Source organism: Cervus canadensis, chromosome 11 (assembly GCF_019320065.1).
Source record: "Cervus canadensis isolate Bull #8, Minnesota chromosome 11, ASM1932006v1, whole genome shotgun sequence".
NCBI classification, from domain to species: domain Eukaryota; kingdom Metazoa; phylum Chordata; class Mammalia; order Artiodactyla; family Cervidae; genus Cervus; species Cervus canadensis.
The window spans coordinates 77743267-77768198 of record NC_057396.1 but is presented as its reverse complement, the minus strand read 5'-3'; the positions used below and the strand labels follow the sequence as shown (position 1 = coordinate 77768198).

The 24932-nt window shown below is 49.5% G+C and overlaps 1 protein-coding gene across 1 annotated transcript in view; it reads right to left on the bottom strand.

Annotated features, from left to right (window-relative positions):
• The window catches only part of LOC122449399 (beta-galactosidase-1-like protein 2), a 33532-nt gene extending 21668 nt beyond the window's left edge, over positions 1 to 11864 (bottom strand). The window contains exons 1-5 of the mRNA XM_043480902.1: positions 11839 to 11864; positions 11554 to 11751; positions 4296 to 4364; positions 1460 to 1555; positions 12 to 120 (exon numbers count right to left, since the gene is read on the bottom strand). Coding sequence (XP_043336837.1) covers positions 12 to 120; positions 1460 to 1555; positions 4296 to 4364; positions 11554 to 11751; positions 11839 to 11864 — 498 coding nt within the window. The remainder of the gene's footprint in view (positions 1 to 11; positions 121 to 1459; positions 1556 to 4295; positions 4365 to 11553; positions 11752 to 11838) is intronic.
• Between the last annotated feature and the right edge of the window lie 13068 nt (positions 11865 to 24932).

Sequence of the window (24932 nt, the reverse complement as noted above, 5' to 3'; positions counted from 1 at the left end):
TCAGGCTTTACCTGGAATCCTCTAATCCTGGGAATCAGGTCATCAAAATAGTGATTCACTGCTGTTGTGAAACCCTTGTAAGTTGTTCTCAGCTTCATATGAGAATCCTTGAGTAACCAGCTAGGATGGAAAAGGCAAGACTCAGCCTTGAGGTGGGAGACAGCAAACAAATGTTCACGTGCCTGAGGCTGGAAAATGTGAACAGCCCAGATTCACGTGGCCAAACTGGAACAGTACACTGAGATGCTAACCCATCTTTAAGAAAAAGTAGTCTGTGTTCGGTCACACAGAGCTCAACACCTCAACCGCCACCTCTTCCCCCCAAATACAACTGAGGCTTGTTTGACATGAAAGTGATCAGGGCAGGGCTGCCAAGCTGCAGCCCACAGGCCAAGTCAGAGCTGCTGACTGTTCTGTGAATAAAGTTTTATTGGCACGTGGCCCACCCTTTGCTTCGATGTCATCACAGCTGTCTTCCTGCAGCAGCAGCAGAGACGAACCTTGCAACAGACACTGTCTGTGCCCCTGAAAGCTGAAAATATTGATCATCTGGCCTTTTTCAAAAACAGCTCGCCAATCCTTAGTCTGGTATGAGATTTTTATTAAAATGTTTCAGAACTTTTTAAAAAATATTTTTAATGGAATATTATTTGGTCATTTAAAAATGAGGAATTGGTTCATGGTAAAGCATGTACAGACTTGGAAAACATTATGCCAAGGGAGGGACTTCCCTGGCAGCCCAGTGGCGAGGGCTCTGTGCTGGGCTCAGTCTCTAAAATCCCATACACTGTGTGGCACGGCAGGAAAAAAAATTATGCCAAGAGAAAGAAGCCAGGCACACAGCATCACATAAGATACAATTCCATTTATATGAAGTATACAGACTAGGCAAATCCACAGAAACTGAAAGGAATGTAACGGTTGCCAGGGGCTGGGGTAAGCAGGATGGGGGTGCCTGGGCAAGGGTTTTCTCTTTGAGTAGCAAAAAACATTCAGGAAGGAGATGGTGGTGATGGTTGTTCAACATTTTAACGCACTTGATGCCACAAAACTGCATGGTTTTAAATGGTAAATTTCATATTATGTACATTTTACTACCATTTAAAAATGATAAGAAAAAACACCCTCTTTGAAAAGAGATAATCAATCCAATTTTGTGCTATTATTAGTATCATCACAAAAGTTAGAACTTATAAAGATACTGATTACATGATATTGATTAGCCAGTAACTTTCATTAAGGAAAAGAAGGATTCTACCTCTGCGCTACAAGGATGAGATGGAGATTTATAAAAAAACAAACAAACACTGGACCATTCCTGGTATTTTAAAGTGCATCTTCTAGGTCATGAAACGGGGAACTGGCGGGAGGCATGGACTAAAAGTGCACCCAGGAAACCAAGTGAAGCTCTCTGCTCCGACTTGCTCGGGAACTGGCTTGGGGCACCAGCACGGCTCACCTGGGCAAGCCTCCGAGGTCCAAGTCGCTCCCGATGTAGGGGCCAACACACAGGATGACCCACAGGTCCACCTCTGACGCCAAGGATATGAAAGCCCTGAGGAGGGGGGGCAACAGCAGCAGTCTCACCAAGAGCGGAGCCTGGAACCGCCGCCGTGTGTCTCCCCGAGGCCTCTTCTCCTGCGGTTAGGACAGGTGGAACCAACTCCCAGCCTGCTCACAGAAGTCCCTGGCGGAGACAGGACCCAGGGACCGGGCCTCCTTCCACACAAAGGCCTCAGTCCAGACGCCCCGAGGCCAGGACTCGGACGACTCGCAGGAATCCCGGCCAGACACCGGCTGCCCCCTGGACCAGCGCTGAGCCCCCTGTCCCCACGAGGGCACCACCCAGGATGCGCCCTCACGAACCACGCTGGCTCCTTCCTCATCTCCCACTTTCAGTCTGCCCCTAATCAGGTTTATTCCTTGCAGTTAATATTTCTGAATGTGAAATTCCTCTTAATTTTCACCACTACCACCCTGGGTAAGGAACTCGCGTCCACCTGAGTTATTCCAACGGCTTCCTCCCTCCGTCCTTCCCTTCCCTCTTCCGATGCCTCTCCAGGCACTGTCGGCAGAACATAATCATTGACGACAAACACAGGAGTAATGTGTACCGAGTATCAGCATCAGCACTCAATACACTCAGTTCTGCAAGTGTATTATTTTCTTTGTCAATTCTATGACATGGGTGTCAATGTCACCTCCATTTTACAGATAAGAAAACAGACACTTAAGGAGTCAGAAGTCACATTCTTGGGAAACTGGAAGAGTTAAAAGACAATCAGCCTCCAGAAAAGAAATCTTAACTATGTTATTCTGCTCTTAAAAATACCACCAGCATGCAAACATGAACTTCCTGAATTTCCCGAATTAAAATTCTCCCAGTGACTTACTTCATAGCCCCCTTCCAAACAGATTTCAAATTTTGCAACATAGCACCCAAAACGGGCCAAGATAAGCTTATCTCTCCGGCTCTGTTTTCTGATGTTTCCTCTACTCAGAACCAGCAGGAGAGTCAGATGGCGTTACTGCCGTTTCAGGAAAATATGAAGTTAGTCACAGGACCTGCAGCTCTCCTCCCTGGCACTTGCTCACCCACGCATCCTGCCGCCTGCATTTAACCAGGCTGATCCCAAGCCACCAGGACAGAAGCAGAAGCAAGTGATCCTGCTGCCAGAAACCCCCCTCCGCCTGCTTCCCGCTGCGGGCGCGGTGCAGTGCGGGCGCGGGGCGGGGCAGTGCGGGAGCGGTGGGGCGGGCGGGCGCGGGGCGGTGCGGGGCGGGGCAGTGCGGGCGCGCGGCGGGCTGGCGCGGGGCGGTGCAGTGCGGGCGAGGGGCAGTGCAGGCGCGCTGCGGGCTGGCGCGGGGCGGTGCGGGGCGGGGCGGTGCGGGCGCGGGGCGGGGCAGCGCGGGCGCGGTGCAGGGCGGGCGCTGCGGGCGGGCGGGCGCGGGGCGGGGCGGGCGCGGGGCGGGGCGGTGCGGGCGCGGTGCAGGGCGCGCTGCGGGCGGGCGGGCGCGGGCGTGGGGGCGCGGGGCGGTGCAGTGCGGGCGCGCTCGGGCGGGCGGGCGCGTGCGGGGCGTGCAGGGCGGCGGCAGCGCGGTGTAGGCGGGCGAGGGGCAGTGCCGGCACGCTGCGGGCGGGCGCGGGGCGGTTCAGGGCTGGCGGGCGCGGTGCAGTGCGGGCGAGGGGCAGTGCCGGCACGCTGCGGGCGGGCGCGGTGCGGGGCGGTGCAGGGCGGGCGGGCGCGGTGTAGTGCGGGCGAGGGGCAGTGCCGGCACGCTGCGGGCGGGCGCGGGGCGGTTCAGGGCTGGCGGGCGCGGTGCAGTGCGGGCGAGGGGCAGTGCGGGCGCGCGGCGGGCGGGCGCGGGGCGGGGCAGTGCGGGCGCGGGGCAGTGCGGGCGCGGGGCAGTGCGGGCGCACGGCGGGCGGGCGCACGGCGGGCGGGCGCGGTGCGATGCGGGCAGGTGCAGCGGCTTGAAAGCTAGGTGCTGGCGACGCTTAAGCTACGAGAGAGGGAAATACCCTGAAGCCCTGGGTTCTCTCTGGGAAGAGCAGTGCACACTCACTGTGAATATCTATTTTAAACCTTCCTTAATGAAAACAGATCTTTATTGACAGACGATGTCGGGGTTCCCTCACAGCAGCAGGAATGTCAGTGTAACTCATGTCAGCTCCTCCCACACCTCTGACGGCCCCGACTGTGGCCTTGCTGGACCTTCTGCCTGAAGTCCCGCCCGACCCCTCTAACAAACTCCTGCTCCGGGTCCTAAAGTACTGGAGCTATCCCTCTGCGGTTACCCGCCCTGGGCTGTTCCCCTAGTTTGGGTTATGAGTCCTCAGCTGCTATTTGCCTCCCTCTATAGACAGCCTTATTTCACAGCACAGCACATAGTCTGTGTATCTCCAGCATCAAAGACAGCTATGAACTACAGCGGATGGAAGATGCATGGTTATGAACAATTACTCTTACTGTATCATGTCTCAAAACTCCTACAAACTATAGTTCAGAAATTTCCTCTTATAAGTGAAACAGGGGGGTCCCCGCGATAGATTAGAGCCGCAGGGACGCTCTCTGAGCCACACGTGGGTGAAACGCACAGGGGACACTGAGGTCTGGGCTCCACCACTGACAACAGCCTCCCTGGGCAAGGGGCGGCTGTCTGGGGAATGGAATTATCAGAGCTTCCAGGGGGTTCTCAAGGGGAAAGCAAGGTGACTGTTGCTTCATCTGACCCTACAGAGTCAAACCCCCATCTCTGAGCCAGAGAAACAGCAACTTAAACAGGAAACATACATCAAATCCAGGTTTCCACTATAGTGAAACTGGCCTCTTCTTGGTTCATGAAGGTTCCAAGGAACATGCCTGAAACAGAAAAAAGAGAAATGTAAAAACTTTATATTTTACAATTATAAATTATATAATATTAGGTTATACAATATTATTTAAGTGAACACAAAGTGAAATCCAGCAACCAATAGTATAGCATTCACAATACCCAGTATATCCATTTAAAGTTTACTAGGTATGCCAAACTCACTCTCCAAAACAAACAGAGAAATCCAGAGGAAAAAAAAAAGAAATCCAGAAAAATATAACACATAAGCCAGAAAAAAAAACTGAGCAACAGAAATAAACCCAGAAATGGCATATAAGTTGAAAGTGGCCAAAAAAAAAATATTAAAAAGGAATAACAAACATATACCTTTAATAAGGTATACTTTATTAAACAAACATATACCTTTAATAACACATATCTTTAATAAGTAACTAAAAGCATGACCATAATGAAGAAAATGGAAGATATAAAAAAGATCCCAAAGGAACTTCTAGATTTTAAAAAATATAATATCTGAAACCGAAAATACTCTAGATGCAATTAAGAGCAGGAAATGAAAAATATACCACTGATATTAACAACAGAATAGAAATAGGAATAGAATCCCAGGATGTTTTAAGACAGAGCAAAAGAAATTACCTAAACTGGAAAGCAGGAAAAAAAAAACACTAAAAATTAAAATGAACAAAGCATCAGTAATGTGTGGGATCTTATCAAGAAGTCCAAGTCCCAGGGGAAAGGGGAGGTAAAATTACTAGAAGAAATAGGAAGTTTTACCAAATTTTGGTAAATTGATGAAAACTATAAACCTACAGGGAGAAGGCAATGGCACCTCACTCCAGTACTCTCGCCTGGAAAATCCCATGGACGGAGGAGCCTGGTATGCTGCAGTCCATGGGGTCTCGATGAGTCGGACACGACTGAGCGACTTCACTTTCACTTTTCACTTTCATGCATTAGAAAAGAAAATGGCAACCCACTCCAGTGTTCTTGCCTGGAGAATCCCAGGGACAGTGGAGCCTGGTGGGCTGCCATCTAGGGGTTGCACAGAGTCAGATACAACTGAAGCAACTTAGCAGCAGCAGCAGTAGCAGCATAAACCTACAGACCCAAGAATTTCCATGAACCACAAGTAGGGGGGAAAAAATCTATACCATAGTGCATCAGAAGCAAATAGCTGAAAAGCAATGACATCGAAAAAGTCTTAAAAGCAACCAGAGAGAGGAAAACAAGAAATTACACAAATTTTTTTTTAAAAATATAAGAAGTACAGAAGACTTGCCATCAGATAATGTGTAAATCAGAAGACAGCAAAGAGACATATTTAAGGTACTGAAAAGAAAGCCCCAAGCAACAACAACAAAAATCAGCCTAAAATTCTATACCCAGTGAAATTATCCCTCAAAGCTTAAGATGAAAGAGAAATATTTTTCTAAGAAACGAAATCTAAGATAATTCATGATCAACTGACTTCGGGAAGTCTCTCAGCAGAAGGAAATGATACCTGGTAGAAATAGTCATCTGCACAAAGGAATGAAGAGTATCAAAAAAGGTAAATATATGGGTAAATAAAAAAGATATCTTTGTCACTTTAAATTTATCTCAAATATAATTAGATGTTCAAACCAGGGGAAAATGTATCATGAATTTCATAGTTTATAAAAATGAGATGCGTGACACAGCACAGCAGAAAGAAGGTGAGATGTAGAGATGTGATGGTAAGACTCTGTCGCGCTAGCGTGTTACTTTTAGAAAAGAGAACAAGTTAGAATCTAAGAATTTAGATAAAGAACTTTATATAAGACCTTAGGGAACAAATCCAAGATCCTGAAAAAAAAATGATTCAATATCCCACTTTTAACAATGGACACATCATCCAGACAGAAAATCAACAAGGAAAACTGGACCCAAACTACACGTTAGACCAGAAGAACACGTGTTGGTGTGGTTTTCGATGGAATTACACACAGCGATGGGAATGAACAAGCTAAAATATGGCAGATCATGGAGGAATCTCACAAACATGATCTTGAGCAGAAGATCAGACACAAGAGTAAAGACTGTATGATTCCAGGTGCATAAAGTTCAAAAGAGGTCAAAGTGATGTACATGTTGGAAACACAAGCTCTGCCACTCCTCTGCTGGGTGGTCTTGACTGTAGGCAACAGGAGAGCTTCTGAGACGAAGGCACATGGCCAGGCTACAGGAGCACGTTCATGTGACTAAGCTCATGGAAGTCAATGCTTATATAATGGACACATGCCAAACTTCAATAAAATGTGACTATGAAAATGAATACAAGACAGCGATGAAGCCAGGCTTCAACAGTACGTGAACCATGAACTTCCAGATGTTCAAGCTGGATTTAGAAATGGCAGAGGAATCAGAGATCAAATTGCCAACATCTGCTGGATCATCAAAAAAACAAGAGTGTTCCAGAGAAACATCTACTTCTGCTTTAATGACTCCGACAAAGCCTTTGACTGTGTGGATCACAACAAACTGTGGAAAATTCTTCCAGGAGGAGGCAGGAGGAGAAGGGGACGACAGAGGATGAAATAGTTGGATGGCATCACAGACTCGATGGACATGAGTTTGAGCAAGCTCTGGGAGTTGGTGTTGGACAGGGAGGCCTGGCATGCTGCAGTCCACAGGGTCGAAAAGAGTCAGACACGACTGAGCAACTGAACTGAATATTACCAGTGAGGGTGTACTAGGTAACTTGGACCAAACATTCCACACCCTGTGCCCCGCCCCCCACCCCGACAACACCTGACTGCTGAGCTTGGAGTCAGGTCTCACCTCCCCCTCTCCCAACACCTGCCATCTCTCGGGCTGGAATCCTCACCATTCTAGCTCTGGGGCTCCAGCTTGCCAACTGCAGATCCTGGGATTTCTCATTGCTGAATGAGCCAGTTCCTTATCTCACACACACACACACACACACACACACCCGCTGGCCCTGCTTCTCTGAGAAGGCCCCTGACACATCTGAGAAGGCTCCTGACACACACACACACACACACACACACACACCCGCTGGCCCTGCTTCTCTGAGAAGGCTCCTGACACACACACACACACACACACACACACACACCCCCGCTGGCCCTGCTTCTCTGAGAAGGCCCCTGACACAGCTGACCACATTCATCCAGAGCGGATGGCCAGGGCTGAAGCCAGCTGCCGGAGCCAGGGTTAGTAGCAACACTTAATCTGTCAGTGACGGCTCGCCGGAGGCTCCGTGTCAATGCGCTTGAGAGTCAAAACCTGCAGAAGCCCCAGGGTTCTCACTGTGAAGGACTAAGACAAATCCCTCTCGCTTCCCTCGGGGTTAGGGGAGAGTGGGCGTTTTAAAGCATGTCCAGGCTTTTCTCTCTTGACAAATACCCGCCCTCAGCCGAGAGTACCATTGCCAGAGCTGCAGGGGACGTTCCCCAGATGACCACGGGGAGAAAGAGAAGCGCGCAGAGCCGGCCTTGCACAGTCAGCTCGGCGCAGAGACCCACCGAGGCTGATGGCACTCAGCCTCCGCCCTCCCTCGCAGCGCGTCTACAGGCTCCCATAGACAGAAGGGGTTTCAGCCAGAGGTGCTCTAGGACTCAGGCCCTGCTTAGGGGGAATCTCCAGGAAAAACCAAAGGCGGTGGGGAGACAGCAGCAAGGAGGCGAGGGGAGAAGTTCTTCTGAAACCAGTTACAGCAGCAAGCCCGCAGGCCAGACACCTCACACACAGGCCTGTTGCTCCAGATTCTCTCGCCCATGCCAGCATGCCCAGCTTTCGAGAGAAAGCCGTAAGACAGGCAAAAACAAAGACACCGCTGAGGAGGCAAAGCAGATGAGAACCAGGCTTTGACGTGGGAGATTCGGTGGAATTACTAGACCGGGAATGTAAAACAACTCTGCCTCAGGTGCTAAACGAGGAAGTGGACAGCGGGCAAGGGGGGCGACATGAGCAGAGACGGAAACGCTAAGAATAAAAAGGGAGCACTAGAGCACTAGGCGCTAGCGCCTGGATGGCTCAGCCGTCACAGAGCCACGGGGAGAAGGCGTCAGCTCGAGGCAGGGCAGGCCCACCCTCCAAACTGAACTGCACAGAGGAGCGAACAGAAGGAAGGAGGACAGCATCCGAGTCCTGCGGGACAGCACGGATGTGACAAGCACCAGAGGAGATTCAAGGGAGAAGGGAAAGAAGAAACAGTCCAAGAAATAACGTCCTAACAACTTCCCAAGTGAAGGGCAGCTGTCAAACCACAGATCCAGGAAGCTCCGCGAACACAAAACAGGATAAACATGTTCAGAAACCTGTATGAAAGGATATCATAAACCAAAAGTGCTGATGGTACGAGAAGGAGTGGGTCCCAGGGTGCAACTGAAAATGGGCTGGACCCAAACCCCGCCTCTGTGTCCTCAAAGCATCGTGGCGACCCTCTGCCCTGGGGCAGAGCACTTGTGAATGTACAGTGACATTATCCCGTGACTGAAGACCTATTCAAGACTGAAAGAAAGAAGAGTGTGGCCCCTGGGAGTGAAGGCTGGCTTCCCGCCCACAGGCTCCCTGCTCTGCCCAGCTATGCACCTGCTAAAATGCCCCAAGTCTGTGCCAGCCCCACCCCAAGTTAGCCCCCGCTGCTGGTCCTGCCTCAGACACAACGCCCAAGCCAGAGCCTGCACCTGCTCTTCCTAGACCCCTCAGGGTTCTCAGGCTGGACCCCCACCGTACAGAAGACCCCCCAACGCCGCTTGCTGAGACAGGCAGCACCCTGCTCTGTGCTCACACCCTCCCGAGTCAGCAGATCTGACTGTCAGACTCTGGGTTTCTTCCTGCAGTACTTTGGCCGATGACTGGTTGCCAGTGTCTGTCGCACAGAGTGGAGAAAGTCAGAGAGAGAAAAATCAATATGGTCTATTAGCACATATATATGGAATCTAGAAGACTGAAACTGTGGGGCAGGGACAGACGATGAGAAGGGACTTGTGGGCGTGGGGTTGCGTGGGGGCAAGGAGAGTGTGGGACGGACAGAGAGACTGGGGTGGACATATTACAGTGAAGAAAGTGAAAGCATCAGCCGCTCAGTCATGTCCGACTCTTTTCGACCCCATGGACTGTAGCCTGCCAGGCTCCTCTGTCCATGGCATTCTCTGGATGAGAATACTGGTGTGGGTTGCCATGCCCTTCTCCAGGAGATCTTCCTGACCCAGGGATGGAACCCAGGTCTCCCACATTGCAGGTAGATACTTTACCATCCAAGCCACAAGAGAAACCCTGATATATACATGACTATGTGTCAAACAGACAGCTAGTGGAAGGCGGCTGTCGAGCAGAGGCAGCTCAGCTCGGGGCTCTGTGATGACCGAGAGGGGCGGGGTGGGGTGGGAGGGAGGCGAGAGAGGGAGGGGTGTGTGTACACAGAGCTGATTCATGCTGTTGTGCCGCTGAAACTGACACAACGTCCTAAAGCAAACATACGCTAATCAAAAAGGGGGAGGGAAGGAGACGGATGAACCGGGAGTTTAGGGTGAGTAGATGCAAACTGTCACATTTAGAATAGATGAAAATAAGGTCCTACTCTATAGCACAGGGCGCCCCTGGTAGCTCAGTTGGTAAAGAATCTGCCTGCAATGCAGGAGACCCCTGTTTGATTCCTGGGTCGGGAAGATCCCCTGGAGAAGGGATAGGCTACCCGCTCCAGTATACCCGCTCCAAGAATACTCCAGTATTCTTGGGCTTCCCCAGTGGCTCAGCTGGTAAAGATGGGAAGATTCCCTGGAGAAGGGAAAGGCTACCCGCTCCACTATTCTGGCCTGGAGAATCCCATGGACAGTCCCTGGGGTCACAAAGGGTCGGACACAACTGAGCGACTTTCAGTATAGCACAGGGAACTTTACCCAATCTCCTAGGATAAACCATAATGAAAATGATTTTAAAATTTATGTGTGTGTGTAACTGAGTCATTTTGCTGTAGAGTAGCCGTTAGCACAACTTTGGTGGCTCAGACGGTAAAGAATCTGCCCGCAATGTGGGAGTCCTGGGCTGAATCCCTGGGTGGGGAAGATCCCCTGGAGAAGGGAATGGCAACCCACTCCAGTATTCTTGCCAGGAGAATCCCATGGACAGAGGAGACTGGTGGGCTACAGTCCATGGGGTCGCAAAGAGTCGGACATGACTGAGTGACTAACACTTTCCACAAAAACTTTTGTAAATCAACCATGCTTCAATTTTTTAAATGCATATATATATATGCATTTATATATATATACATATATATATACGTAAAGAGTGAATCTTTTCTGCAAAATGCATGCACTGTGCTGCTGCTTTATTCTGAGATAATGTTCTGCTTTGAGTGACTCAGAGCATCTTATAGTTTATGAAACAATGGTGATAATTTTTATATTTTTAAACAAGGATACTAAAACAGACAAAATCTGGCAGTCTTATTTCAACCACAAACGTTTTAAGATTTTTACTAGTTCATGACATGTTTTCTGAAGTCTCACCGATTTCAGCAGTATATTATTTTCAGGTGTACCACATAGTGAATCCCTGTTTTTACAGAATGTAACAGTTCATGAAGTTTCAATGTCTGAATCACTGCTATACAAAAGCAGCAGCACAGTGAGGAGACAAAGAAGGAAGATGATGTGATGTGTGAAAGGTTTTATGACAGTTTTGGGGAAAATGCTTTAAAACCTCATTCCCCATCATTTGCCAAATTAAATTCCAAATATTTAAAATACAGGGTTTTTGGTGTTTTTTCTTTCTAACCTTACACTTTAAAAATCAAGTCACTGAACAGGACACACATAGAACTATCCAAACAATAATGGATGGGCACTTTCTAAGCTTAGAAGGTGGAAAAGAAATCCACCATGTTTGCTCTTTCTTTCTTTGCTTCAGTGAACAGAATGAGGATAATCACAGGATTCTCCAGGCTTGATTCTCAGTGAGACAGGGCTTTCCCTGGCACTCATCACTGGGCCGACTCTGACCACAGGGCAGCTCTCCAAGGAGGACTGGGGCCCGCTGCCTAGACCCCAGGACCGAGGGGAGGCTGGGCTGCAGCCATCTGGGACAGGAGACCGCGGTGTGCGGGCTGGAGCAAGCCTGCTGAGACAGACGGCCCCAGGAGCAGGCTCCACTCAACGGCGGGGCCCGGGGAGCCCGAGACACCGAGCAGAGGCTGGTGCAAGGGCCGCGGCAGCCTGTACTCACGTGGTGACGGTGTTGAAGCCGCAGGCCTTCAGCTTCAGGAGGCTGTCCTTCCAGTAGTCCCGGGGCACGCGGAAGTAGTGGATGGTGCCCGACAGGATGAGGAAAGGCGTGTTCCCCAGTGTGAAGTCGGAGCCCCTCACCTGCAGACCCACAAGCCTCTCACTGATGTGCGAGGGCCTCAGGAGAGCCTGGACCACGCTGCAGGGACACCGGAGGTGTGTGACGTCCCACAGCGGCGGGCCTGGAGCGAGGGTCTCTCCTCCAGGGCCCTGCCCTCAGACCTACCTCTCTGGGAGGCCTTCTTGCAACATGGACGTTACCAGGAACCTGGAAGTCAGGCTCAGGAGGCCTGCCAGCCTCACCAAGAACAAGAAGGCCTGCATGCTAGACAGACGGGACAGACAGAGGTCAGGGCCCCGGGCCGGGAAGGAGCGGCTGCCGGGAGAGGCCAGGCCTTGGAGGACGGGTCAGGGGTGGGCAGGCCTGCACAGCTACCCCTCGATTCCAGACACGCCGAGGCCAGGCCTCCTGCTGGGAGGGAGGTGGGCTGCAGAGCCAGGCTCCTGTTGAACCATGAGGTCTTCAGACACCCCTGACTTTTTAGAGAAGACCAAGCCTCCCTCAAGGAAGCTTTATAAACAAAATCATCTCGGGTAATTTGCCAGAGACATTTTCCGGCTGAGTGACTCTCAGGGGTCAGTGTCCAGCAGACAACACGGCTGGCCGCACCTCCAGACGGTCATCTCCGCCCACCACCCCCAACCCCTCCCCCACACCGCGTGGCCCGTAACATGCTTCAGGGAACAGGGGCCGCGTGGGGGCCCACCTAGCAATGAGGGGTGTCCCCGGGGACCTTGTTGGGGGGGGGGGGTCAGGGAGGTCGTGGGCAGGGTGGACCCAGCTTCAAGTGACAGACCCCAGACTCACAGTGCAGAGGACCCCCGCCCTAGACCCGCTCCCCCAACAGGCCGTCTCCAGGGACACGCATAAGGAGAGGGAACCCAAAGCCGCCAGGGCCCCGCCCCGGGCCTCTTCTGGAGCTCCCTGTAGACCGACGGCCCACCGCGGCGTCCCTCAGGACCCAAGCGATGCCCAAACTGCTGGGGACTCCGGCGGCCTGTACCCACCCGTCTCCCTCCGAAACCCGCCCCCACGGCCAGGACTCATCCCCTTCCTGCACCCCTCCCCCTCCTGCACCCCTCCCCCTCCTGCACCCTCTCCGCGGTTTGCATCCCGCCCCAGGACCCTGCGCGGTAGCGGCCATCCCCTTGGCACGGTCGCCGCACATCACTGCGCGAGGCTCTGAGAGCAGGAAGGTCCTTTCCTGGACTTGGGGCCAGCCGGAGCGCCTCTCAGGCCCGGCGACATCCCCGGGGCAGGCCAGGCTCTTGCCAGACCGACCCTGAAACCGCCAAGTCCCTGGCCGCTCCGGCTAACCTCAAGCGCGGAGCTCTTCTGTCTCCAGACCCGCGGGACCTGCAAGGCGGGCTCCAGAGTAGAGTCGGGGGTGAGGGCCGGGGGGCGGGGCTGGGGCGGGGCTGAGGGCTCACCTGCGCGACACACCTGCAGGGGCCCGCCCCTCCCCCCGCGGGGCGACCGGCTTGGCTACAGCCCTCCTGGTCTGTGCTGATCCGGATTCAGGCTCTGAGAGCAGCTTTGCTGTTCAGTCGCTCAGCGTGCCCCTGCCGACTCTTTGGGACCCCACGGACTGCAGCACACCAGGCCTCCCTGTCCATCACCAACTCCCAGAGTTTACTCAAACTCATGTCCATCGAGTAGGTGATGCCATCCAACCATCTCATCCTGTGTCTTCCCTTTCTCCTCCCGCCTTCAATCTTTCCCAACATCAGGGGCTTTTCCAATGAGTCAGCTCTTTGCATCAGGTGGCCAAAGTATTGGAGTTTCAGCTTCAGCATCAGTCCTTCCAATGTATATTCAGGACTGATTTCCTTTAGGATGGACTTGCAGTCCAAGGGACTCTCAAGAGTCTTCTCCAACACCACAGTTCAAAAGCATCAATTCTTTGGTGCTCAGCTTTCTTTCATAGCCCAAGTCTCACATCCATACATGACTACTGGAAAAACCATACATAGCTTTGACTAGATGGACCTTTGTTGGCAAAGTGATGTCTCTGCCTTTTAAAATGTTGTCTAGGTTGGTCATAGCTTTTTTTCCAAGGAGCAAGCATCTTTTAATTTCATGGCTGCAGTCACAATCTGCAGTGATTTTGGAGCCCAAGAAAATAAAGACATGTTTTCGTTTTCCACCCATCTATTTGCCATGAACTGATGGGACCAGATGCCATGATCTTAGTTTTCTGAATGTTGAGTTTTAAGCCAGTTTTTCCCTCTCCTCTTTCACTTTCATCAAGAGGCTCTTTAGTTCTTCTTCACTTTCTACCATAAGGGTGGTGTCATCTGCATATCTGAGGCTATTGATATTTCTCCCAGGAATCTTGATTCCAGCTTGTGCTTCATCCAGCCCAGCATTTTGAATGATGTACTGTACATATAAGTTACAAAAGCAGGGTGACAGTACACAGTCTTGTTCCCAATTTGGAACCAGACTTTTTTCATGTCCCATTCTAACTGTTGCTTCTTGACCTGCATACAGATTTCTCAATAGGCAGGTAAGGTGGTCTGGAATTCCCATCTCTTTAAGAATGTTCCACAGTTTCTTGTGATTCACATAGTCAAAGGCTTCAGTGTAGTCAATGAAGCAGAAGTAGATGTATTTTTGGAATCCTCTTCCTGAATTCTCTTGCTTTTTCTATGATCCAGTAGATGTTGGCAATTTGATCTCTGGTTCTTCTGCCTTTTCCAAATCCACTTATATATCTGGAATTTCTTAGTTCACATACTGTTGAAGCCTGACTGGAAGGATTTTGAGCATTACCTTGCTAGCAAGTGAAATGAGCACAATTGTTTGGGAGTTGGAACGTTCTTTGGCATTGCCTTTCTTTGGGATTGGAATGAAAACTGACCTTTTTCAGTCCTGTGGCCACTGCTGAGTTTTCCAAATGTGCTGGCATATTGACTGCAGCAGTTTAACCCATCACCTTTTAGGATTTGAAATAATTCAGCTGGAATTCCATCACCTCCACTAGCTTTGGTGGTAGTGAGGCTTCGCTAAACCGCTTACATGTAGCACACTGCTCTGCAAGTGAGAATGAATCAGCAGCCGTGAGCCCCGCGCAGGCTGCCTGCAGAGCGGGCGCGGCTGTTTGCCCAGCTCCCCTGTGTCTCTGTGCTCATTTCATGCCCATCACCTCACAGTCTGACTGCGCATTCCACCTCTGGGGACACGGAGGACTGATGGCGAGGGACCTGAGCACCTGTGGGCTTGGGTGTCTTAGGAGGCTCCAGAATCAGTCCCCCGATTCTGAAGGATGTGTATCATTTGTTGTATGTGCTCCTGCAAAACATCTATTGTTGCTTGTATGGATATATTAAATGTTAATATTTACTCACTTGATATTGATTGTAGCTCTTATTATAGTTCTGCCATGTAAGATCTAAACATCTTCTATGGCAGTAATTCTGTAGATTACTCCACAGTGCCTATGTTTTCTTCTAATGTTTCTGCAGCTTGTTTCTTCATTTAAATCTCTGGTTCATCAAAAATTTATGTTAATATAAGATGGAAAGGTAGGTGAACCTTTCATTTTTTCCCAAATGGCTAACAGATTTCTCCCAAATGTAATTCTTCCCTCATTAGTTTGCAAAGACCTTTATCATATACAAAATTCTCATATGCTTTTATCTGCTTTTGATTCTGTATTTTATTCCATTTATTCCACTGGGTCTGTCTGACCAGATCCAACTTGCAAAAAGAACTTACACAGGGCCAGACACAGTTCTAAACGCACTACCTGTGAATTCATTTATCAGCTTTATCAGCTAGTGCTCTTTTTATCCTTATTTCACAGATTTAGGAACTCAGGCAGGAAATTCCCTAGCAGCCCGGTGGTTAGGACTGCTCGCTATCACTGCCAAAGGTGAGGGTTTGATCCCTGGTTAAGGGGCTTCCTTGGTGGCTCAGACGGTAAAGCATCTGCCTGCGATGCGGGAGACCTGAGTTCGATCCCTGGGTTGGGAAGATCCCCTGGAGAAGGCAATGTCAACCCACTCCATTATTCTTGCCTGGAAGATCCCATGGATGGAGAAGCCTGGTGGGCTACAGTCCATGGGTCGCAAAGAGTCGGACATGACTGAGCGACTTCACTTCACTAAGGAATAAAGATCCCAAAAGATGTACAGCACAATAAAAAAAAAAAAAAAGGAACTGAGGCAGAGTGAGCTTAGGTAACTTCCCGAAGGTGACGCAGCAGTTAGCAGCAGACCCAGGTTTCAGTCCCTGCGACAGAGTTCAAAAGCCTGTGCTACTAACCGCTGGGCCAGGCATCGTGTACTTTAACACTTCAACGAGTTTTGTTTGGAACTTACTTTGATGCAATATTGGCCTCTATGGATACTACCAACAAGTTCTCCCAAAGGTAAAGGAACAGAAAGGCTTACAGATCAAATTGGCTCAGATCACACGGTTTAATAAATAAATTTAAAACACAGAGTGAGAAGAGAGAGATGGAGTGGTAACACTCTAGGATCGAGGGCCAGTGGACAGACGGACACTGCCGGAGTCCTGCAAAGGTGTGGTCAGGAGCTCGCAGCGCCCCCTCAGAAAGAAGCTGCCTGGCCGGAGTCACACACCACCCCCTCCCCGGGAGACGGCTGAGGGCTGCAGCTCTCCCTTCAGTCTGCAGGGCGGCCGTGGGACTCCCCTGCGCTCTGCAGTCGAGGACCCTGTGGGCGGCATGCGTATCCCCAGTGGGTACAGGAGTTAGACCTCACGAGTCCCAAGGGCCTCACAGGCTCATGGACACCTAGTATATTGCAGACTGTCAGGCCTACGCACAGGGCTGGGACTACAGTGGGGTAAGCAGGTGCAGAAGTTAAGGAGGGATCATAATTATTCAGTCCAAGCTTGGTCCTTCTGTCCCTTTCTGTGTTCACAAGCGGGTGATCTACCTACATCACCCAAGTCTGACATGTCCCGCGGGGGGCTTGCCTATGCCTCACACACCTTACGAGTCTTATCCTTTCTATTTGCTTTCTACAGATCTGAATATTATTACACAACACAGCATATTTCATAGCTCGAGTCTGTGACTTTGTTATTCTCTGTAAGGAGGCTTCCTGTTTATTCACGTGCTGCCGCTGCCAAGTCGCTTCAGTCGTGTCCAACTCTGTGCGACCCCATAGACGGCAGCCCACCAGGCTCCCCCGTCCCTGGGATTCTCCAGGCAAGAACACTGGAGTGGGTTGCCGTTTCCCTCTCCAATGCATCAAAGTGAAAAGTAAAAGTGAAGTCTCTCAGTCGTGTCCGACTCTTCGAGACCCCATGGACTGCAGCCTACCAGGCTCCTCCATCCATGGGATTTTCCAGACAAGAGTACTGGAGTGGGTTGCCATTGCCTTCTCTGATTCATGTGCTATTCCAGATTAATTTTAGAATCACTTCATAAAGTTCATCAAGTTATAGTTAGATCCCACTTAAACACAAGGTATTTCAATTATCGTTCACTATTTCGCTTTGGGGGCCAGAAAAAATTAGAGAATTTTCCTTTCTGGACAATACTGTACTTTTACTTTTATTTATTCATTAAGTTAAAGAATATTTATTGAGAACCCACTGTATTCCAATATAGTAGCTTCCCCTATAGTGGCTCAGATGGTGAAGAGACTGCCTGCAATGCAGAAGATCTGGGTTCAGTCCCTGGATTGGGAAGATCCCCTGGAGAAGGGAATGGCAACTCACCCCAATATTCTTGCCTGGAGAATTCCACGGACAGAGGAGCCCGGCGAGCTACAGTCCATGGGGTCACATAGAGTTGGGCACAACTGAGTGACTGACACACACTCACTGTATTCCAAACACTGTCCTGTGTTACATAAGTAACTTCCATAAGATAAAAGTTATTTTTTAACATGCACCCCGATGTTCACTGCAGCACTATTTACAACGGCCAGAACATGGAGGCAACCTAGACGTCCACTGACATGAATGGATAAAGAGGATGTGGTACATATATACAATAGAATATTGCTTCGCCATATAAAGGAACGAAGCTGGGTCATTTGCAGAGATGTGTATAGACCTGGAATCTGACACAGAGTGGTCAGAAAGAGAAAAACATACATCATATATTAATGCACATACGTGGACTCTAGAAAAAAAATGGTACAGATGAACCTATTTGCAGGGCAGGAATAGAGACATAGACGTAGAGTAGACATGTGGACGGGGAGGGAAGGGGACGGTGGGATAAACTGGGAGGTCGGGACTGACATAGGTACATGACCATGTGTTAAACAGACAGCTAGTGGGAGCTGCTCTGTGATGGCCGAGGTGGGCGGGATGGGGTTGGGGTGGGAGGAGACTCAAGAGGGAGGGGATGTGTGTGCTTAGAGCTGAGTCACTCTGTTGTACAGCAGAAACTAACGCAAGCTTGTAAAGCAATTACACTAATAAAAACATTATGTTTTTAAAAAGGTAACCAGTTGCCACAGGCAGTTCTAAACCATCTGTCCTCGGGACACTGACGTGAAGGACAGTGGCTACTCGTGCTTTTTTCTTGGGGACATGGACCGGGACTTAAAAGTGGCTATCAGACCGAGGAAGGCTCAGCTCCCACGCCATCGACCCCTCTGCAGGCCCGAGGGAACAATGGCTCCCCTCCACTGATGGTGACGCCTCAGGCCCGGAGCCCAAACCTGGACAGGTGGAGGTCCTCATACGATGGGACCGACGTCAGGCCCGGCTGGAGGAGCAAGCGACCGCCAAAGGCCTGGTGACGCTGGAAAAGGCCCGGGGTGGGGTGGTCAGATCTGCTCACGAGGAGTGAGCAAACCTTCACACGGCTCATACCCATGTTTAGAGGGAACGGACTCAGTTACCTCCAGGGTTGACGTGGGTTCTGAGAGCTGGAGGCCAGGGGGCTGGCTCCGGTGGGGATGTCCACTGCCATTCAGAAAGGGCTGGTAGCCGAGCCAGCTCGCGGAGGGCAGGTGATGGGGGGCCTCTCCACTGGGGCACAGTTCCCCCCAGAGCCCATGGTCCTCCCAGAGGGGCCCTGTGGGCAGTGGGCCAGCACAGGGCGCCCACACCGGAGGCTCCGGTCCCAGCCCGACGAGCTGACCCTCAGAGGAGGCAGGTGGTTGACAAGTGAGTGCTTTCCGGCAGGAACAGTAATTTGAGTGAAACTGTGTCCCAGGCCCAGCTCTTGGCCATGCCATGACCAGTGTACCCAGCACTTGTTCAACCATCAGCAAGGACTAGACTTAGTCGAAGTTGCAAGCATTAGTCTCCCTGAACAACAGTTTGTATGTGACAGAAAACACTATTCTCAATCAACTTGCCATCGGTGGAAAATAAGTGCTTGTAATGAAGTAATTGTTAGGTCAGGAGGACTCTATATAAAAATCCTTTTTTTGTTTTTCTTACAAAGACACTCATTTTATGACAGGCACTCAGTGTTTGTTGAGTGGACACATAATTTAGGGAGCCGTCTAATGAAGGGGAGTCCTCCTGAATCAAGGGAAACAGCAGCATCAGTGATGAAGACGAGAGGCCAGGGTGTCTGGAGCGCGGGTGCAGCTTGGGGACCAGTGAGTGGCCAGGGGCTGTCTGCATTGGCTTAAAGAAATTAGTCATTTACAAAGACAAACTTTGATCCTTATGAAATGACTCCTCTTCCCTTAGGAAGAAATGAGCAGAACTGCTGTAATGGGACATTGATGGCAATTGCATTCAGCTGAGTCATGCCCTTCTCTGTCGAAATGTGCCCAAGAAGAGGTCAGTTCAGTTTAGTCATTCAGTTGTGTCCGACTTTGCAACCAGGCGGACCTTTGTTGGCAAAGCATTGTCTCTTTTTAATATGCTATCTAGGCTGGTCGTAACTTTTCTTCCAAGGAGCAAGTGCCTTTTAATTTCATGGCTGCCGGTATCATCTGCAGTGATTTTGGATCCCCCCCAAAATAAAGTCTGTCACTGTTTCCACTGTTTCCTCATTTGCCATAAAGTGATGTGACCAGATGCCATGATCTTAGTTTTCTGAATGTTGAGCTTTAAGCCAGCTTTTTCACACTCCTCTTTCACTTTTATCAAGAGGCTCTTTAGTTCCCCTTCACTTTCTGCCATAAGGGTGGTGTTATCTGCATATCTGAGGTTATTGATATTTCTCCCGACAATCTTGATTCCAGCTTGTGCTTCATCCAGCCCAGCAATTCTCATGATGTACTCAGCATATAAGTTAAATAAGCAGGATGACAATATACAGCCTTGACATACTCCTTTCCCGATTTGGAACCAGTCTGTTGTTCCATGTCCACTTCTAACTGTTGCTTCCTGACCTGCATACAGATTTCTCAGGATGCAGGTCAGTGGTCTGGTATTTCCCTCTCTCTAAAAATTTTCCAGTTTGTTGTGATCCACACAATCAAAGACTTTGGCATAATTAATAAAACAGAAGTAGATGTTTTTCTGGAACTCTCTTGCTTTTTCGATGATCCAGCAGATGTGGGCAATTTGATCTCTGGTTCCTCTGCCTTTTCTAAATCCAGCTTGAACATCTGGAAATTCAACAGTTATTGTTGAAGACTGGCTTGGAGAATTTGAGCATTACTTTGCTAGCGTGTGAGATGAGTGCAATCGTGTGGTAGTTTGAACATTCTTTGGCATTGCCTTTCTTTGGGATTGGAATGAAAACTGACCTTTTTCCAGTCCTGTGGCCACTGCTGAGTTTTCCAAATGTGCTGGCATATTGAGTGCAGCACTTTCACAGCATCATGTTTAGGATTTGAAATAGCTCAACTGGAATTCCATCACCTCCACTAGCTTTGTTCGTAATGATAGTTCCTAAGCCCCACTGGACTTCGCATTCCAGGACGTCTGGCTCTAGGAGAGTGATCACACCATCATGGTTATCTGGGTCATGAAGATCTTTTTTGTATAGTTCTTCTGTATATTCTTGCCACCTTTTCTTAATAGCTTCTGTTAGGTCCATACCATTTTTGTCCTTTATTGTGCCCATCTTTGCATGAAATGTTCCCTTGGTATCTCTAATTTTCTTGAAGAGATCTCTAGTCTTTGCCATTCTATTGTTTTCCTTTCTTTCTTTGCATTGATCACTGAGGAAGGCTTTCTTATCTCTCCTTGCTATTCTTTGGAACTTTGCATTCAAATGAGTGTATCTTTCCTTTTTTCCTTTGCGTTTCACATCTCTTCTTTCCTCAGCTATTTGTAAGGCCTCCTCAGACAGCCATTTTTCCTTTTTGCCCTTCTTTTTCTTGGGGATGGTCTTGATCACTGCCTCCTGGACAATGTCACCGACCTCTGTCCATAGGTCTTCAGGCACTCTATTAGATCTAATCCCTTGAATCTGTTTCTCACTTACACTGTATAATTACAATGGATTTGATTTAGGTCATACCTGAATGGTCTAGTGCTTTTCCCTACTTTCTTTGATTTAAGTTTTAATTTAGCAATATGGAATTCATGATCTGAGCCACAGTCAGCTCCTGGTCTTGTTTTTGCTGACTGTATAGAGCTTCTCCATCTTTGCCTGCAAAGAATATAATCAATCTGATTTCGGTATTGACCATCTGGTGATGTCCATGTGTAGAGTCTTCTCTTGTGTTGTTGGAAGAGGGTGTTTGCTATGACCAGTACGTTCTCTTGGCAAAACTCTTAGTCTTTGCCCCACTTCATTCTGTACTCCAAGGCCAAATTTGCCTGTTACTCCAAATTATTATGTATTTCTTGACTTCCTACTTTTGCATTCGAGTCCCCTATGATGAAAAGGATATGTTTTTTTGGTGTTAGTTCTAGAACGTCTTGTAGGTCTTCATAGAACCATTCAACTTCAGCTTCTTCAGCATTACTGGTCGGGGCATAGACTTGGATTACTGTGATATTGAATGGTTTGCCTCAGAAACAGAGATCATTCTGTCATTTTTGAGATTGCATCCAACTACTGCATTTCGGACTCTTTTGTTGACATGATGGCTACTCCATTTCTTCTGAGGGATTCTTGCCCATAGTAGTAGGTGTAATGATCATCTAAGTTAAATTTACCCGTTCCAGTCCATTTTAGTTTGCTGATTCCTAAAATGTCAATTTTCACCCTTGCCATCTCCTGTATGACCACTTCCAATTTGCCTTGATTCATGGACCTAACCTTCAAGGTTCCTATGCAATATTGCTCTTTACAGCATCGGACTTTACTTCCATCACCAGTCATATCCACAACTGGGTGTTGTTTTTGCTTTGGCTCTGCCTCTTCATTCTTTCTGGAGATATTTCTCCACTGATCTCCAGTAGCATATTGGGTACCTACCCACATGGGCAGTTCATCTTTCAGTGTCCTATCTTTTTGCCTTTTCATACTATTCATGGGGTTCTCAAGGCAAGAATACGGAAGTGGTTTGCCATTCCCTTCTCCAGTTGACCATGTTTTGTCAGGACTCTCCACCATGACCCGTCTGTCTTGGGTGGCCCTACATGGCATGGCTCACAGCTTCATTGACTTGGACAAGGCTGTGGTCCATGCAATGAGATTGGTTAGTTTTCTGTGATTGTGGTTTTCATTCTGTCTGCCCTCTGATGGAGAAGGATAAGAGGGTCATGGAAGCTTCCTGATGGGGGAGACTGACTGAGGGGGAAACTGGGTCTTGTTCTGATGGGCAGGGCCATGCTCAGTAAATCTTAAATTCAATTTTCTGTTGATGGCTGGGGCTGTTTCCCTCCCTGTTATTTACCTGGGGCCAAACTATGGTGGAGGTAATGAGGATAATGGCGACCTCCTTCAAAAGGTTCCACGCATGCACTGCTGTACTGAGCGTCCCCAACTCTGCAGCAGGCCACCGCCGACCCACGCCTCTGAGGGAGACTCCTGGACACTCCCGGGCAAGTCTGGGTCAGTCTCTTGTGGGTCACTGCCCCTTTCTCCTGCGTCCTGGTGCACAAGGTTCTGTCTGTGCCCTCCCAGAGTCTGCTTCCCAGTCCTGTGTGAGTTCTGGCGGCTCTGTGGTGGGGTTAATGGTGACCTCCTCAAAGAGGGCTTATGCCCAGAGACCCCACGGAGACTGAGACAGAACTGTGTTTGAGTGTCTCCTGTGGAGGTGCGAGTCATCAGTGGACTGCTGCAGGGGCAGGGGCTCTGGGTGCAGCAGACTTGGGCATGGCAGGGTTTTAGATTTATCTAATCTGTAAAGGAGACATTTTTAACAGGTGACCGAAACCTTCCTCTGCTTAAACATCCATACACGGGAGTGGTTGGGCTTCCCTCCCTTGGGACAGGGGCTCAGAGGGTCAGAGTGGAGCAGCCTGAGGGGGCGTGGAAGTGCTCAGACCACTGGGAGAGGTGGCTGTGACTGAGGCCACCGCGTCACCCTATGCAGGCTTCGGTGCCCTGGCCACAGCCCGAGTGCCTCCCAGCCTGGGAGGTCCCACCAAGGTGGGGTGTGAGGTCCCCTGTGCGCATGATGCACCCACAGAGCCCCTGGCAGTGCGGATCCTCAGGGCCCATCCGTTCTGTTCTGTTTGTTTCATTTATGGACCAGCTGAAAGGACACTGACAGAGGTGAGCTTCCAGTTGACTGTGTTCTGGCCACAGGGCCCGCAGCCAGGCTGTTGGGAGGCTGACAGTGATAGTCAAAGTTGCTCAATCGCGTTTGACTCTTTGTCATGCCATGGACTATACAGTCCATGGAAATCCCCAGGGCAGAATACTGGAGTGGGCAGCCTTTCCCTTGGCCAGGGGATCTTCCCAACCCAGGGATCGAGCCCAGGTCTCCCACATTGCAGGCGGATTCTTCACTAGCTGAGCCACCAGGGACTCCCTGGTGGGAGGCTGGGCTCCAGAAAACAACTGGAGGGAAAGCACGAGTTAATGTCAGATCCCAGCGGCTCGCCCCCGCGCACAAACTGCCAGATCCTCACAGCACCTCCTCTGGCCTCCGTTCAGAACTGAGTGCCAGCAAGCATGGCACCACCACCCAGGAGGCTGTCCAAGCCCAGTGATGGCAGCACACTCCGTCTCCATCTGCCAAGTTCAGCCTCAGCGCCGCTTGGACGGCTTCAAGAGCCCAGACTGCCATGCCCCATGCCCCCGTCTTGCCCCACTCTAATTCCTTCCCAAAATGTTCCTCTAATGGGTTAATCTCATCAGATCTTCCCAGATAAAACACTCCTTCTCTCCACTGCTTGCAAAATAAAACCCACCCTGGGGCTTCACTGGTGGCTCAACTGGTCAAGAATCCGCCTGCAGTGTGGGAGACCTGGGTTCCATCCCTGGGTTGGGAAGATCCCCTGGACAAGGGAAAGGCAACCCACTCCAGTATTCTGGCCTGGAGAATTCCATGGACTGTAAAGTCCATGGGGTCACAGACAGTCGGACACCACTGAGCCACTTTCACTTGGCTTACATAACGCTGCATCCAAATTCAACTTACACCTCCTTTCCATCCCGCTGAAACAAAAGTGTAAACCGCTCCCACACAAAGCCCACACCTTTCCTGCCTGAAGCTGACTTTCTTGGTTATTTTTAAGTATCACACACATCATCAGAGTTTAATTTGAATTCCTACCTTCTCCACAAATTCTGAAGCACTTGTGTCAGACTGCTCTCTCTTCCACAGCCCCGCACTACAGTTGCAGAATCAGGCTTCTGGAGGCTGAAGCTTCAGCTTTGCAGAACACCTACACTCTGCTCCCCAGCTGTACTCAGCACAGGTCTCAGAGGACACATTTAAAACTCGGTGTAGCTAACGGTGCATATATTGGTTTCTCGAAATGCTGACATGCAGTTAAAAAATATTCTGGATATTTTTTTCTGTAGTGATGAGATGAATTAATGTGATAATCATTTGTAACAGCATTCTCTAAATGTCTACATCTTTAGGAATTTAAATCTGCTGTCATAAATCATAAACAGTACTTAATTTACAAAGCGATTAGAAATTTAATGGACCTTTTATTGAAGTTTTTTGTTTTTAAATATTTATTTGGCCGCACCTGGTCCTAGGTATGGCATGCAGGCTCTTTAGCTGGAGCATGTGGGACCTAGTTCCCTGACCAGGGATTGAAACCAGGGCCCCTGCACTGGGAGCAGATAGGCTTAGCCACTGGACCACCAGGGAAGTCCCAAGTAACCTATTTTTAAAAAGTCAACTTGGTCAAGAAATATTTTTGTTTATAATCCCCAAGTCTAAATAAACGTTTAATTACAACAACAATATAATATAATATAATAAAATAATAAAATTATAAAAAATAGTTGTAAAGGATTTGTTTGAAAGAAAAACACCAACAGACCCAGA